At 40.1% G+C, this 17,724-nt stretch overlaps 1 protein-coding gene across 1 annotated transcript in view; it reads left to right on the top strand.

Moving 5' to 3' along the window:
• Positions 1–17,724, top strand: part of LOC123810582 (antigen WC1.1-like) — a 156,186-nt gene that overhangs the window by 45,481 nt on the left and 92,981 nt on the right. The window contains exons 12-16 of the mRNA XM_045826364.1: positions 136–273; positions 685–780; positions 1,048–1,098; positions 1,652–1,795; positions 6,853–6,999. Coding sequence (XP_045682320.1) covers positions 136–273; positions 685–780; positions 1,048–1,098; positions 1,652–1,795; positions 6,853–6,999 — 576 coding nt within the window. The remainder of the gene's footprint in view (positions 1–135; positions 274–684; positions 781–1,047; positions 1,099–1,651; positions 1,796–6,852; positions 7,000–17,724) is intronic.

Genomic DNA, 17,724 nt, shown 5'->3' with positions numbered 1-17,724 from the left:
CCACCAGGGTGGCAGTCAATCCCATTATGTTGGAAGCTGGTACTTCACTGTCCTGAGCTCTCTGGAAATGTTGGTGTAAGTGAGACTAACTGTACATATGCCCTGCTCCAAATCCTCTTGGCTTTGTTCTTTTAGGGACCAGATCTGTCCCAAGGCCTGTCCCTGGTGTCTTTTCCCTGCCTTGGATCCTTTGCCTCATCCTGGGGGCCCTTCTCTTCCTGGTCCTCATCATCCTAGTGATTCAGCTGCACAGATGGAGAATGGAGCACAGAGGTGAGCTGCATGGGGTACTGTGTAACATGGAAAGTGTATTCAGGCAGGAAATGGGGCAGGGGTGCCAAGGGGAAACTGGGAAAGGTATCTGTTCTTACTCTATTAGTTTGCAAAATCCTTCTGCCCCTCATTACCCACTAAGGACTGAATATACAGACAATCTAGAGAGTGGGGTATGAGCACTCCGAAGTCATGGCTTTTTATATGAGGCCGGTAAGAGTAGGAGCTGACCTTTGGATACAGGATTAGACAAAGGAAAAAAGTGCAGGCATGGTGCTTGGGCATAAGACTACACAGGAGCCCTGAAAACCGTGAGGGTTTTTCCAGTGTGAGTGGAAATACAATGAAGGATCATCCTGTTGGTTCAGCACTGTCAGGGGGCAATCTCTGACCTGCTGGTGGTTTGCTCAGCCTTATCCAGCTTTGAAGACGCTTTTGACCAGGCTGTGTATGAGGAGATTGACTATCTTGTAACACCAAAGAAAGAGGATCTACTGAGCAGCTCAGGTGAGTGTCCCTGCCTTGTCCTCCTGGAACCTCTACTTCTCAGCCATCCACTGGCTTGGAGCCTGGTTTTCTCAACATATGCAGACCCCACATATACCCCAGGCTCACAGAGGCATGAGGAGTCTGTCCACAGTCCCTGGAGCTTCAAGCCTTCCCTTGACACCACAAAACCATTCTAACCCATCATTTCTTCTGGCCTTACTGTGCAACCTCTGGACACAGAAAGGATTGTTCTGTTTGTTTTCATGATGTTTTTCTCCACTTTAGAGTTCCTGTCAGATGACTCAGTAACAAAACTGCCATATTATACCAGGGATGGTGAGTAAAATAGTGACTATAAATCTGTTCTAGGTAGGAGAGGTAGATCTGTCCTGGCTGGGCACTGGGGGCAAGGGAACTTCCCCCACAGATGACAGCCAGGGGGAATAGTCTCCCTTTGACTGAGATGAGAGGGTTCCTTTGTCTTACTGGGCTCCAGTCTCCCTCTTCTCTGGCAGCTCTGCAATGCCCCATTATGGGGTTAGGCTCTCAGTGTCCACAACCACCCTCATTCAGTCACAAGAGCACAAATTATTTTTAAAAATAACATCTGGAAAGTATAACCTGATATAATATTTTAGTAACAGTCTCCAGTTTCAGAGTTCCTTTGATAAATTTTTACTTTTAATCAAGAAATACTGACATATTTGGATCATTTTCTGGTTTCCTGGCACACAGAAATGAATTAAATGGTCTTGGAAAGACCCGTTAAAGCATGGTGTGAATGGTGCCTCTGTTTAGAAACCATCAGAATCTCTGGGTCAGAAAGGACTGTAGGTATTGTCTAAACCAACCCATTTACTGTGGTTTTACCTGATCCCTTTGCCCATAGAAGCCTCAGCTGAGAGGACTGATGCCTTTGCTGAGGGTTACGATGATGCAGAAGAGCTACCAGTGCCCAAGGCTCCTTCTGCCTCTCAGATGGGTGAGCAGGAAGCACTCCCAGAGGAGAATGGAGTGAGAGCTTTTCAGACAGGTGAGTGGAATTAATTCATCTCTGTCGTATTTTGTCTCTGACCTAGACAGGATGAATTTGAACTTCTCAATGCCCATTCTTCTTGTAGGTTCAAAATTTGGATGACCTCATATGTTTGATAGTATCACTTAGACCATGTGCCTTTCTCTAACTTTCATGTTCCTTGGGAGGGAGGAAGCACTGTGTAATCTTGGTAGCTGTTTTTCCATAACATCATCTCTTTTTTTTTTTCTTTCATTTTTTTATTGTTTTCCAGGTACAGTTGTCTCCATTTTCCCCACACCACTCTCCACCTTACGGAACCTGAACTCCCACCCTCAAACCTAACCCCCTTTGGCTTTGTCCATGGGTCCTTTATATATGTTCCTTAATGACCCTTCCTCTTCTTTACCCCGTTACCCTCCTCTCCTCTTCCCTCTGGTTGTTTTCAGCTTGTTCTTTATTTTAATGTTTCTGGTTATATTTTCCTTGTTTGTCTGTTATGTTGATTAGGTTTCAGGTGTAGGTGACATCATATGGCATTTGTCTCTCACCCCTTGCCTTATATCACTTAGCATAATGATCTCCAATTTCATCCATGCTGTCGTGAAGGGAATGATGGCCATCATAAGCAGTACAACAAACAACAAGTGCAGGTGAGGATGTAGAGAAAAAGGGAACCCTAGTACACACTTTTGTGGGAAGGCAGACTGGTGCAACCATTGTGGCAAACAGTATGGAATTTCCTCAAAAAACTAAAAATGGAACTGCTTTTGACCTGGCAATTCCACTGATAGGATTATACCCTAAGAATCCTGAAACACTAATTCAAAAGAACCTATGCACCCCAATGTTGATAACAGCACAGTTTACAATAGCCAAGTGCTAGAAGCAACCTAAGTGCCCATTAGTAAATGAGTGGATCAAAACACTGGTACACTTACACAATGGAATACTACACAGCAGAAAGAAGGAGCTCCTACCCTCTGTTATTTTAAATATTTTATTGTTTATGCTGTTACAATTGTCCTAATTTTCCCTCTTTACCCTTCCCCACCCAGTCCACCCTCATCCCCACAGTCAATTCCCACCCCATTGTCCATGTCCATGGTTTATTCTTATATGTTCATTGACTAATTCCTTCACCTCCTTTCAACCAGTCCCCTTTTCCTTCCTCCTCTCTCACAGGTGTTGGTCTGTTGCATGATTTCTATGCCTCTGTCTCTATTTTTCTCACCAGTTTCTGTTTTTCATTAGATTCCACTTATAAGTAAGATCTTATGGTATTTGTCTTTCATTGACTAGCTTATTTCACTTCTGGAGCATAATAGTCTCCAGATCCATCCATGCAAAAGATAAGAATTTATTCTCTTTTACTGCTGCATAGTATTCCATTATTTAAATGTACCTCTTGCACAAGCTCAAACTAGAGCCTGAACCCGCACCCCAGGAATCTAACTCATGACCTTTTGGTTTGCACTATGCTGCCCAACCAACTGAGCCTCAATGGCCAAGAAAGTTATCAAATCCTTTTAAATTCAGACTTCCCTCTCCATCACTTCCTCTTAATTTTTCAGGAAATCCTCATTTCTTGTCCAACTATTTATAAAGCCTTCTAAGCAAATTACATCAACTCATCTCTCTTTATTGGAAATTGATGGAGGACAAATTAGCACTCTCCCACAAACCTGCATCTAAGTGGGCAAGAAAGCAAGGAAGATGAGACTTAGAGGAGGTCCAGAAAGAATATACACAGAAGAACCTGGAACTTTTAGTTATATGAGTTTTACAGATTTAAAGATATAGTATAGTCATCAATACCTATGTGAGGTGTAATACATATGACTGCAGTAGCACCAGGCATGGGAGTAATAGAAACACACTGTTGCAAAGTTCTTACATTTTACCTGACTTAGTACAGTTTTTCCTCTAATCAGAATGTGATAAGATAATGCTACATGTTCTATTTTCTAGAGGAACCACTAAAAATTGATGTAAAGTTATATAGCTAAAAAGCCGGTAGAGGAATTAAACCAGAATATTACATATGTTCATTTAACTAAAAAGAAAGTAGGAAAGAAGAACAAAAGAGAGAGTAAATAGAAAATAGAGCCCTGGCTGGTGTAGCTCAGTGGATTGAGTGTGGGCTGCGAACCAAAGCATCACAGGTTTGATTCCCAGTCAGGGCACAGGCCTGGGTTGCAGGCCATGGCCCCCAGCAACCACACATTGATGTTTCTCTCTCTTTCTCTCTTTCTCCCTCCCTTCCCTCTCTAAAAATAAATAAATAAAATCTTTAAAAAAATACAGATCAAAATGGTGTTGCTACACCCACCCAGAAGCACTTGTACCCAGCATTGTACCCAGAAGCACTTCTTGAATTAATACGCTATTCTGTGCTCTGGTTCCAGGGAGGACTATTGCCTGATCTCCTGTGATACAAGAGGAATCCATATTTTTAGGGGCCTGCTCTATGGAATTTACATATTTCTGGCAAAATTAATCATGTCATATAGGAAAGACCCAGTGATCAGGAATTTATAATCCTACAAACTTGTGGCAGCTGTAATTCTCCAAAGCCTTACCAGCTACCATTGTATAAAAATCCCTTAAAACCAGGTTCAGTTTGGGTTGACAATGCTTAGGGCAAAACCTGGGTTGATCACACCTTGAGGTTCAGGCAGATCCACTGTATCTGAAAGGTGATTTCATGGTCTTGAGGACTCAGGAGATAACAAGAATAAAGGTGTGTTCTCCTGGATTGATCAACCTCTCTAAAACTGCATGCACAACCTACTTCTCTTCCCTGGCACCAAATCAGATCAGCTCATCTCTGGTATCTCCTCCTTACTGAGATCCTCTGTAGCATACTGGGGCTCTTCTTTTTCTGGCCCTTACCATCCTGGGGATTCAGCTACACAGAGAGCAGAGCCCCATAATGGGCTGTAGGGAGGTTAAGTGATCTGGAAAGTAGTGGGAAGGGTACTGAACTGGTGAGTTGTGATATCAAGAAAAGTGCATAAATATTGATCTTCATCTTATTATCTGCCAAAACTCTACCTTCTCTTCAACAAACTTCAGAATTTGAAAGAATTGAATCCTTTGTCCTGGAATGAATGTAAAACTGCTCAATAATTTAGGTTTCCTTTTAAAAATTTATAACCTCCTATGTGAATAGTGCCTGTGGAATTCAGCATAGGATTAAAATCAGGGTTGGGAAACCTAGCTCTGTCCCAAAGGGGCACAGGGCTAAGAAGGGGCCCTAGTAGCCCACAAGGGATTTGCCAAGAATGAGCATTTCAGAGTGCTAGAAGCTTTGTCTCTTGGTAAAAGGAACATCTGCAGGGCAGTCTCTACACTAATGCCACATTCCCCAGCCTTATCTGCTGTTGAAGATGCTCCCAATGAGGTCGTGTACCAGGAGATTGATTACGCCATAAAACTAGAGAAGGAGGACTTGTCAGACAGCTCAGGTGGGTTCCATGCCTTCCTCTCTGTTCACGAGCTGGCCATGGGTTATCTGCAGCAAGCACAGACCCAACCACCAACTCAACTTCACACAATCAACCTCCTCCTAATCCAGGAGCTGAAAGCCCTCTCTCTACAAGCCTGAAGTCTCAAGGTTTTTTCTAAACAATGACACTGGGTCTCCTAAGGAAAAAGTTTTTCCATTTGTCTGTATGTTTTTCTCCCTATCAAGAAACCTGTCTGATGACTCAGTGACTAAGCTGCTGTATTATACAGGGGACAAGGAGGGGAATGGAGACTCTGACTCTACTCCAGATAGTAGGTCTTCCCTCAGATGATAAGGATGAAGAGGAAGAATCTTTCTGAGGAGAATTCCATCATCTCTTACGATTAGTATGGAAAGGATCCCTTCTTTCCAATTCACAATTTTTCCTCCATCTGTCTACTCTGTGACCACAGAAAGAAAAGATCAGACTGAGTTCTCTGTATTCACAGCTACTCCTACTCAGTTACAAACACACACCTAGTGAATTATGGATTCAAAGGCCATTTATTAAAACACCTAAAACTGATCACCTTAAAAATTCTGTATCAGCCCTGGCTGGCCTAGCTCAGTGGATTGAGCATGGGCTGCGAACCAGGCATCGCAGGTTCAATTCTCAGTCAGGGCACATGCCTGGGTTGCAAGCCACAGCCCCCAGCAACCACACAGTGATGTTTCTCTCTCTCTCTCACTCTCGCTCTTTCTCTCTCTCTCCTCTCTAAAAATAAACAAAAATAAAATCTTTAAAAAATATATAAACAGAAATCTTTAAAAAAAAATTCTGTATCAAGAGTGAGTACTGGGAAGTATGGTTGGATCCTGAGATAGTATAATGTTTAGATCATTTAGTGGATTATGTGTATACTGAGATAAAAACTGATTTCAATAAACCCTGAAATACTTTGGAGTGCTTAGTACCTATACTTAACAAGTGCCACAAGCTCTTATTTATAAGAGACATAAGAGAGAAGTGTTCTCCTGGATATTTTCCAGATAATAATGTTGAGCAGCTCTTGGGATGAAGCATGCCCAGGAGACTTCCTGGGGATTAAATCCTGAAGTCAACTGAACTCTAGAGGGGATTAAAATACAAACCTCCTATGACTGGGACAGGAAGGATCTCCTATCTCTGAGTGACCTGTATCCAGGCTTCCCTCTCCCTGCCAGTTCTGTGTCTCCCACAGCTTCAGAAGACACGTGGACAGCTTGGGTTCTCTTGGTCCAAATTCATTCTCCATTATTCACTGATATGTGCATATTACATGTTACAACTCTGTACCATATGCTTGAAAATAGTACCTGAGATTCATAGCAAAATAACTTTTGTTTATGTTTTGTTGTATCAGTGACCATGTTAGAAAAATATTATTGACCTTGATATTTTGGGATATTTAAAAGATTTAAATTATGTCAGAGAATATTGAGATCAAATATATACCTTTGAGACAACCATGGAATATGGTATCTATATTTATTAGCTATTAGAATCCTGCATTAGAAGGGACTTAGGGCATCACCTTGTCCAACCATATTTTGATATTTCACCTACATCCTTATCTGTTTTCAGAGCCTCCAGGACAACATGTCAATGCCATAGGAAATGGTTATGATGATGTTGAGAAATTACCTATTTCTGAAATTCCTTCTTCCCCTGGCATGAGGGACAATTGTTTTTTCCCAAAAGAGCGAGGTGATGTCTGGTATTCCCAAAGAGGTGAGTGGACAGCTTGGTCTCCAGTAGCCTCACTTCCTTGTGATGGACAAGTTGAGTCTGGACCTATCGACAGTCAGTTTTTCTTTATTTGGATACTTAGATAAGATCAGCTCTTCTTTATCTCAGTATATTGTAGCCATTTCATCTCTTCTGAGAGGAGAAACAAAGTGTGTGCATGTCTGCCATCAATTAATGTAAACATCTCTACAAGTAGCAGAGGCTTTGCTCCCATTTTATATCTCCAGCTGAAATATATGTTCTGACAATAATTATAGGTGCTCCTTCAGATTGTGAGAAGGAATCTGGAAAGTTTTTTAATATCAATGTAAATTAAATTTCTGAACTATAAAAATTTGTTTTGGGAGAACCATGTAACCAAATGTTTTAAGTTGGCATTGCCCACTATTAACGCAAAATATGCAGAGCCCTAAATTAGACTCATAACATCTCCTCCCTGAAAGGAAACTAAGATACAATTTTCTCTCAATGTTTCAATTGACAAAAACCTTCATTCCCTAGGACTACGCTTTCTGTTATGTGAGCATGTGACCCTGGGCACAGGGGGATCTGACTGAGCTGCTCCGTTTCAGCATCTGACAGAGGACCCAGACTGTTCTCATGAAACTTTTAGGCAGGTTTGGTCTGTTATTGAAGTGTTGAGGCAAGGTCATCTGAGGTGCTCTTGAGAGGTCATCTCCTGCCTTCACTTCTTAAGAAATCAGGTCACTGATGTGGAAGAGAGCATTCATGTCTTTTTCCTCTCCTTGTCATTATTCATTCACCTCCTTCCAAACTGTGGAGATCAAGACAATACTACACAGAGAAGCAGAATCAGTCTAAAGGAGCTCTATCTAGCCTTTCACACAAATTTGGTAGCCACTTTGTACTGGTCTCCTTCCTCCAGAGGACTCTGTCTTGTATTTTTGTCACCACTGAAATCTGAATTTTCCTTATTGTTTCAGGCATCTCTCTACAGTCTCCTGGTGAAGCTGTCAATATTTCACTGGAAGAGAAAGGGTCCACTTTGGTCCTGAGACAAGAAGACCCTGGATATGATGATGTTGAGCTTAGCACCATGTAGCACCATTCTGGGAGCAAGTAATTCTTCAAAGAATCCTCTGTAACATTGTTTTTCAATAAATGAGAGCCCTATCTCCTTCCTTACTGCAGAGCTTTTACCTGTACCTATGCTGAAAGGAAATTATTCATAATAAATACTCTGAGCTTCATAGACAAATGCTATTCTTTAATTATTTAGGTATTTTCACCCATCTCATCATGGAAAATTCAGTCTACAAACATTCTTCTTTCCTCAAGTGAAATTTTGTTGAACAGTCAGTGTTGTCACCTCTCCTCAGACTATGGACTCACCTTCCTTTAGGATCAGAGAGGGTCACACCTTCCTTGACCAGCATAAAACTCCGAAAACTGGCCCTGAACTGGGTGTTTACTCTTAGGAAGATAAACTCAGAAACATGTAACTGAATATTCCAAAACATTTCACCTCTCTCTGAAATCCTAAAGGGAGGTTCAAAGTGAAGGTTGCTAGGTAGAAGGGAAATGGTGGAAATTCTTCTAATTTAGCTCAAATTTTTATAGAATATTAATGACAAACATCTACTACTACACAGCAATATCTTTTACTCTAACTGCCTTTTTTATTGTCTAGTTATATCCCAACATCCTAAAGCTACACCACCTCCAACAAACTGTGTCTTTTCACAAGATACAGTCTGTGTTCATAAACCTATCATTTTCTCTCCTTTTTTAACTCTATCTCTTTTTCATTCTCTTCTCTCACTGTATTTGTGCAGACACCAAACAATTCTAACCTCCCTGATTACAAGAGCTTTTTAAGTGGCTCCATTTACTTTCAACTCTTTGTATCCCAAATGATTGTTATATATTACTTGAGCTTCATCAAAAGAAAGAGAGGAGAGTAGAAGGACAGGCAAGCCAAAAAGATGTAATTTTCTTGCCTAAAAAGCACTACTGCAGCCCTGGCTGGCGTATCTCAGTGGATTGAGATACTGTGCTTCTCATTCACATGCTGTGAACCAAAGCATCACAGGTTTGATTCCCAGTCAGGGCACATGCCTGGATTGCAGGACACGGCCCCCAGCAACAGCACATTGATGTTTCTCTCTCTCTCTCTCTTTCTCCCTCCCTCACCTCTATAAAAATAAATAAATAAAATCTTTTAAAAAAAACCCACATTAAGTTTAAAAAAAAAGCACTACTGCTTTATAATCAGCTATACCAAGTTTCCAAAATTAAGTTATTTGCATGCCAGCATAATGAATATTCCCATACCTACATTTTAACTCTATTACTATATAACCAAGATCTTCTTTACATTTACTATCTTGAGATAAATATTTTGTTCAATAGTAGAATATATATTATTACCAAAAATATCTATGAAATAATAGAAATTTTTCTGAACTTCACAAACTATATGTACATTTACTTTTCAAAAACTTCCCATGTGCTACCTTAAATCGAAATCTGGGAAACAGCACACTGCATTAGAAAACTCAAAACCCATAGCCCATGAAGCTCTCCACATTTGGAACTCTCTCTCTCTCTTTAGCATCATTAGCTCATTCCTTACAGTTGTTTTAGGAACAAGCAATACTGAACTGCTCAGCATTCCCTAAACCATCGGGTTCTGTTGAAACTCTGTGTTTTACTTGTGTTTCTTCTTCCTAAATTGACCTTTTTCACACTACTTTCTTTGTCTTTTTCTCTTTCATCTGTCCCCATTTTAAATAAGTTGTCATTTTTTACTCATTTCAGTTCAATAAGTGGAACTGGGTTAGTGTAATCATCAAATACTTAATGAGATAAAGTCCTACTGGAGAATATTTACATATTCTGAATGAATTTTGCATTTCAGAGAATATATTTCTTTGTTATCACTACCACTTTTACTAGGTTCATGTCTTTAATGAATGTTATCTGACTCTTGTTACCACAATTCCTTTTTCCAGAAATGGTAAATCTAGGGTTGATTCTGTCTCTGTGCCACATTATTCAAACACGAGGGACAAACAGAAGCAACATTCACTCTAGCTAACCAACAATAAGCTTTTATAATTTCTGGCTGCATTCAATCATCAAATGAGCACTATGACAAATTTGATAACTGATGATCCCAGTTTTTTTCCACATCACTTTCACCTTTTTGTATATCCTGCTAGAAAAGTTTGACTGGGTCTCTCTAAGTGGTAATAATTGCTTGGACACAATCTGAGTTTTAATCCCTCAGTAATTGTTTCAACTAAACTATATTAAATAAATTTCTCAGTTAAAGAAGACTCAGCTCCCATTGAGAGGAAATAAGATTGAAAGAGAAGTAAGGCCTTTCTACTAAGTAAGAATCAGACTGATTAGCAGCATAAAGCAAAGAGAAACCATGTCTTTGAGATGCTAAAGATCCTCTTGCTCTAAAGAGAGTCTGGGAGAAAGACTTTGCATCAACCTTTGTGTGAGGACAACTGTCCTGTCACTATCTCCTCTGATCTAGTGCATATCAACCCTCTAGTCCCAGTGTCAGCTCTGGGCCAGAGTCAGGTAGATGGATCTGAAACAGTTGGGGAACATATTTTTTCTACTTAAATATAAACCCAAGAATACAATTTACAAATCCAAATTAGAGTAAAAGAAATAAAGTGAAGATCTGCAGGGTAACATTCTTGCACTTCCACCCTCTAGCCATCAAGAAAAGAACCACACAGAGATAAATGCTTAGCACATTTCACAACAGGCTGTGAAGATTATGGGATGTGACCAGAGTAAGAAGAGCAGAGGGACTGCAGAGAATTAAGCCTGTTAAGTGGAGAGTTAATTTTGGTTTCTGAATCATTACAAAGGTGGTAGTTATTTGTGGGTGTTCAAAAGTTAAGATAAAAAGCTCATATCCATTGAAAAATGTAAAAGATTGTGTAAATCACATAGGAAAGCTACTCATCACTATGGAAGTAGTGAATGTGGAAGAAACAAGCACAGAAGTGAAAAAATGATTATGTACATCCATAGGTATAAACAACACAGAAGTTCAGTATTATACTTTACTACAAAGCAATCTCCTCTATTATTAAGGACAAAGTATGAGTTTATGCTTACATGGAAGTAGTAAAAATTAAACTTGAAAAATTATATAAAATAGTATAAAAGCCTAACATGACCAAAATCAAGATGTAGAACTAGTCAATCACCATGAAAGAACTCCTTTATGCTGCTTCTTTGTATTCACATTCACCTCCCACCCCACCTCAGTCCTCTACCTACCACCATCTCTACAGTTTTGTCATTTTCTAACGCTATATAAATAAAATTGTTACAGAACACAACAAGGGGAGCCTGAGACAATATACTACTATTGAAAGAAGGCCCCAGGTCCGTTTTGTCCGCCGCCATAGGAAAGATGTCTCTCAATGCCAGAGATTTGTGAAAAGGAAAGGAAATGTTTATTTAATGCTATACAAACTTAAAGTAATGACCTAATGTCTTTATCAAAAATCCTAAAGTCCCTTAAAGCACCCACAAGCAGACACAGTCCTTCCTTCCTTCCCCCTTTGCCCAGTACAGAGTACCGTATCTCAGGAAAGGAAAACGAAGTCCATGGCTCAGACAGTCCTCTGGTTCTTCGTTAGTCCTCCATCTCGACTGGGAGACCTCCCTGGGTTCCCGGCACCCTCGGCTGAGTCGCCAGGATCTCTGCTAAAACCAGGTGGTGGTTCCCCTTCTAAAGCTGTGGGGGTCCCCACTCTGTCCAGGCCTCGTGGTTCTCCCTCTCAGGGCTGCGGGAAGGGGAGAGTCCCCACTCTGTCCGGGCCGCGTGGTTCTCTCTCCTAAAGCAGCACGGTTCTTCCTCCTCTCAATGGCCGTGATCCTCTCTGCACCTCCACAGCCACATGGTTCTCCTTCTCAAAGCAGCATGGTTCTCCTCCTCAGGGCTGCGGGAAGGGGAGAGTCCCCACTCTGCCAAAGCCGCGGGGTTCTCTCTCCTAATGGCCGCCAAGTCTGGGTTTTAAATCCCCGCGGCCAATCTTCCTCTGCAGCCTCATTTCCGATTCCTCCCACACTCGGCTTCACTTGCCAGAATAGTATCCTTCCAGGTTTACTGAGCTGCCATCATGAGTCTGGGCAGGTGTGACCCCATGTCCTGGAGCCAATCTTCTCCGAGCTCCCACGCAGGTGCTGTAGCTTGAGGGATCTGCCCCCAGTCACGTCTTGGTGGGGAAGTTACTTCCATTCCCCTGGCTCAGAGATGATCACAGCTATTTAACATATCTAAGCGACCAGCCAAAGGCTATAGATATGTTAAATGACCACGCCAGAGGGTAGCTGCAAGGCTGTTGCTATGCAAAACAGCTCTCAATGGTCCTGCTCCATTTGTCCCTTCCCCCAACCCACACCCTGGGTGGGGGCGGGGGGTGGAGACATCTTAAAATCTCCTGGACGCCTTAAGTTTTGGACCCCATTTCAAATGCCCATTTGGGGTCACCCCTCTTGGCTGTACCCTGTAACAAAATCATGTTAAGTTTTGACTGTAATGTCCTGCAACTTTTTTCACTAAGCAAAATACTGTTTAAACCTATTTGATTGTTGCATGTATAAGTAATTCATTCTTTTTTATTGGAGAAAAGTATCCCATTGTCCAGATGTATCATACCTTGTTCAATCACTGACCTACTGAAGACATTTGGGCTATTTCCAATATTTTGTTATTACCAATAAAACTGATAAGAACATTCATTTACAGGTTGTTTGTGAAAATACATTTTTATTTATCTGGGATGAGTGTCCAAGAATGCAATGGCTGCATCAGATGGTAAGTTCATGTTAGGTTGAAGACACTGCCAAAGTGACACTGGACCCTACAGGACACCTACTACATCAGGCCACACTACCAAGACATTGAGTCAAAGCAGCTCTACCTAATACATAGAAACAAACACAGGGAGGGGAGACTAAAAAAATGAGGAGACAAAGAAATATGGCCCAAATGAAAGAGCAGAAAAGAACTCCAGAAAAAGACTGAACACAATGGAGTTAAACAATCTATCAGATGCAGTATTCAAAACACTGCTTATAAGGATGCTTAAGGAACTCATTGGGTACTTCAACACCATAAAAAAGATCCCAACAGAAATGAAGGATATGCTAATTGAGATAAAGAACAATTTACATGGAATCAACAGTGTAAATGTGGCTATCACTTCCAATACTATGTTGACTAGAAGTGGTGAAAGTGGACATCCTTGTCTTATTCCTGATTTTAGTGAGAAAGCTTTTAGTTTATCCCCATTGAGTATGATGTTGGCTTAGTTTTCTCATATATGGCCTTTATTGTGTCCTTGAAGTATGCTCCCTCTACTCCCACTTGGCTGAGTGTTTTTATCATAAGTGTGTTCTGTATCTTATTAAGTGCTTTTTCTGCATCTATTGATGTGATCATGTGATTTTTGTCTGTCCTTTTGTTTATGACATGTATTATGTTTATTGATTTGTGAATGTTGTACCATCCTTGCATCCCTGAGATGAATCCCACTTGATCATGGTTTTTAGTGTATTGCTGGATTCAGTTTGCCAATATTTCATTGAGGATTTTAGTATCTGTGTTCATCAGTGATATTGGCCTGTAGTTTTCTTTCTTTGTTGTGTCCTTATCTGGTTTTGGGATTAGGATGATGCTGGCTTTATAAAAAGAGTTGGTTGTCTTCCCTCTTCTTGGGTTTTTTGGAATAGTCTGAGAAGGATAAGAGTTAGCTTTTCCTGAGATGTCTTTCATTCCTTCTGTGAAACTGTCCAGTCCAGGGCTTTTGGGTCCTGTGAGTTTTTTGGTTACTGCTTCAATTTCACCAGCTGTTTTCAGTCCACTCAAACATTCTGCTTCTTCTTGATTCAATTTTGGAAGACTATGTGTTTCTAGAAGTTTGTCCATTTCATACAGGTTTTCAAATTTCTTGGTATACAGTTGTTCTTAGTAATTTCTTATAATCCTTTCTATTTAGTGTTATCAGTTGTAATATCTCCTTTCATTTCTGATTTTATTTATTTGGGCCCTCTTTTTTTCTTGATGAGTCTCCTTAAATAAAGACTTATCAATTCTGTTTATCTTTTCAAAGAACCAGCTCCTGGATTTATTGATCCTTTGGATTGCTCTTTTAGTCTCTGTGTCATTTAATCCTGCTCTGATCTTGATTATTTCCTTCCTTCTACACTCTCTGGGCTTTGTTTGTTGTTGTTCCTCCAGTTCTTGCAGCTGTAAAGTTAGATTGTTTACTTGAAATGTTTATCTTTTTCAGGTAGGCCTTTATCACTATCGACTTCCCTCTCAGGACTGCCTTTGCTGTGTCCCAGAGGTTTTGAACTATTGTGTGTTTGTTTTCATTTGTTTCTAGAAAATTTTTTATTTCCTCCTTGATCTCATTATTAACCCATTCATTGTTTAATAGCATGCTATTACCTTGTTTTGAATGCCTCCCCTGCTTTGCCTCCTGAGTACCACTACATGGGCCACTCACCACGGCTGGGATTTCTCAGCTGCCAAAGCCATGCATTGCTCTGGGAAGTGGGAGAGGATGGCCTCGCTCTCCTTTTCATATAAATCTCTTAGAGGAATACTAAGGGGTTATTACATTGCATCACCAATGCCTTACAAGGTTCTTCATGAAAATAGTTCTTTCCACTTTTATTCATAGACCTCCCCCTCCCTAAGACCCAGATATTGCTAATTGTCCCTTTAGTATCCAATCTTCAGATACTAAAGCTTTCACACTGAGCCAGGCTTGTCTACTTGACATGTCCCAGAGCACCTCTTAACAAGCTTTGCCAGCAGACTCCCTGAAAACCCCCTTCATACACAAATCCCAGTGGTAGGCATGCTGGGTTCAAGGTGGAGGAGGGCTGGTGGTAGGAATGCTCAGAACTGCACTGTAGCTTTTCAGAAGCTGAGCTAGGATTCTGCCTCCAAAACCTTTGCTCTTTCCACTCTACTATTTGGCATCTGGTTAAAAAACATCACTTTTCTTTAATGATTTAAATAGAAACACAGATTCCTCATAATAAATTTATCTTGTTATAGTCAATGTATTTTTTGCATTGGATTCTTATTTTAGATATTATCCTATTATGAAATATAAAGAGGAAATTAGAAAGGACAGAATATAAACTTTCTGTGTTTTATATACTATAAAATATCTTCCAGAATATGTCTGAATATCAAGCATAACACTAGGTATATGATACAGTCCGTAAGCTATAGTTATTGTTATCGGCATGGTCTGCTCATTTGCTATTTAGAACATGAAAATTCTGCTTATAAATCCAGACACTAAGGTCAAACAGTTTTACCAGGACCACATAAACAGATTTTGGGTTCCAAATTGTGTGATTACAAAGCCCACATTTGTCCAACTTAAACTCGGCTTTGTTATTGCTCCCTCTGTTCCACCCACAAAATTCTGTTCTCAGAGGTTCTGAAATCTCCCTTTCATTATCCCGCCTCCTCACTCATCTCCCCACCAGCACGAGACACACTTCAGTTTCCATGGTATTGTTTTCCCATTGCAATTATAAAATACACTTTGGAATTATTTACTAGACCCTGGTGCCAAATATGACACAATGAGTGCTTGTATATAAGTCAGTAACTATTAATTACTTTAAACAATGCTTTTCTGCTTGATGTAACAATTTCAAACCCACAAATTCAACATTTGTCAGGAGACAGAAAAGACTCAGCTCATGCCTGTGGGTGAAAAGTACCATAAGTGAAATCAAAAGAGCTGTGCAGTTTTGGTCTGTGAATGTGAAGCTAAAACACAGATGAAAGAATTTGGTGAAAGTGTCTCAATGTAATTACTTGTATACTTCTCTAGCATTACCCACTAATTATTCATTGCACAGGAAGAAAAGAATGCTTATTTTTTTTAATGTTGTGGACACAGTTATAAATGAACAGATATGCCATCTACATTGTACAATGACTGCATGCTTATAAAACAAGTCACATTGTAAAACATTATGCATAGTGAAACATAGTGGGAAAATCCATAAAGTGATGTAAACTTTAGAGTTCAAATGTTTGTATTTTCACCAGGAAGGCAATTAATTTCTAAGGTCACTTCTTGAGAACATTAGTTTAGAAAATACCCAGGAGACTCAAGTCTGTCTTAAAGTGTTGTCTCCAGTCAACTAACCCAAAATGCCAAGAAGCTCTGTTCTTTTTCATGTATTTAATGGATCTTGTTCAGCTATAATTTATTAGAGTTTAATATGTACCAGGCTTTGTGGTAAGGCTTGTATTCATTATCTCATTTATTCTTCCCCACAATGTTAAAAGATAAATATTATTATCACCATTATGCAAATAAAAAAAAAACTTGACAATGGATTCATGTAAATATTAATAATGGATATGTTTCTTTTAAAGTTACATCTTCAGGGCCTATTTATATCATTCACATAGTTCTTAAGCCAGACTTCTCAAGGTCCTAAGACTTAGAGTTATTCCATTGTTTGTACCTACAGTAACATTTTGAGGACACTTCATCCATTTCTCTATAACATAGGAGATAGATTCATCTCCTTAAAGTGTTGTTCAAGGAAAATGGACAAAAGCTTAGAAAGTTCAAAACCACTACTAGAGAGAAAGGAAAAGAAGTTCACTCTAAAGTCCTGGAAAGGTAAAATCCGGGAGGAGAGTCGTTCAGAGAGTCCACGCTGGGCACCTGCTATGGATAAAAAAGATGAATTACAGTGACAGGGATTTGAGTTTTCTTAAAGATTTTACTTATTTATCGTTAGAGAGAGAGGAAGGGAGAAAGAAAGAGAGAGAAATATCAATGTGTGGTTGCCTCTCATGTGCCCCCTACTGGGTGCCTGGCCCACAACCCAAGCATGTACCCTGACTGGGAGTCAAACTGGTGACTCTTTGGTCCACAGTCCTGCACTCAACCCACTGAGCTTCACCAGCCAGGGCAAGGCTTATAATTCTCTATGTGTTTATCAACCTCACTAAAGAAGGGGTTGAATGAGAAGGCAATGAAAAAGGTGGTCATTGCAAGAAGAATGTACAGCCAGAAGCCCATATTTAGGAGCTAATAGGTGTCTGACTCAAACTCACACATGAAGATGAAAATAGGGATAAAAGAATTCTCTGTTCAAGCTCTGTCACCTCCTAAGTGATCAGGTTGATAAAGTCACAGTTTCAGAAACAGTAGAAGTGATGAATGTCTCAGTGCGGGATTAACCAAGCCCCTTCCTACATGTACCATACAGGACACACTGAGTAAACTCAGATAACTTCATCATAAGCCTCAATGACCTTAATTCCCAGCATATTTGAACTTGACCAGGAAGAAGAAAGACTCATACTCAAATACTCAGAGTAAGTGTTCCTGCACTGGAATCACACCTGCATACAAAGGAAACAGCCTGTTTCCTCAGACTCCTTAGCTTTAAAGCCAGCTTTATTTAGAGAAAAAGACACCTAAGTTGAAGGATAAAGAAAGGTCAAATGTTCCTGAGGAGGAAGCCCAGATCATTCCCTAGAAGGTCCAGAATTTTTTGTCTTGGTGTGTTTTTTCATATCAGGCACATATGTATCCCATTGACTGTGTGTCCCACTTTCATGTGTCAGAGGAGGGAATGGTTTATTTTCTGAGATAAAAGTGATGCTCTCTTCTGAACTAAACAATAGCAGGCACTGGG

The sequence above is a fragment of the Phyllostomus hastatus genome, unplaced genomic scaffold, assembly GCF_019186645.2.
Source record: "Phyllostomus hastatus isolate PE091 unplaced genomic scaffold, TTU_PhHast_1.1 phas_scaffold_755, whole genome shotgun sequence".
NCBI classification, from domain to species: domain Eukaryota; kingdom Metazoa; phylum Chordata; class Mammalia; order Chiroptera; family Phyllostomidae; genus Phyllostomus; species Phyllostomus hastatus.
The sequence above is the reverse complement of the archived record's forward strand: the minus strand, read 5'-3'. Positions and strand labels throughout refer to the sequence as shown.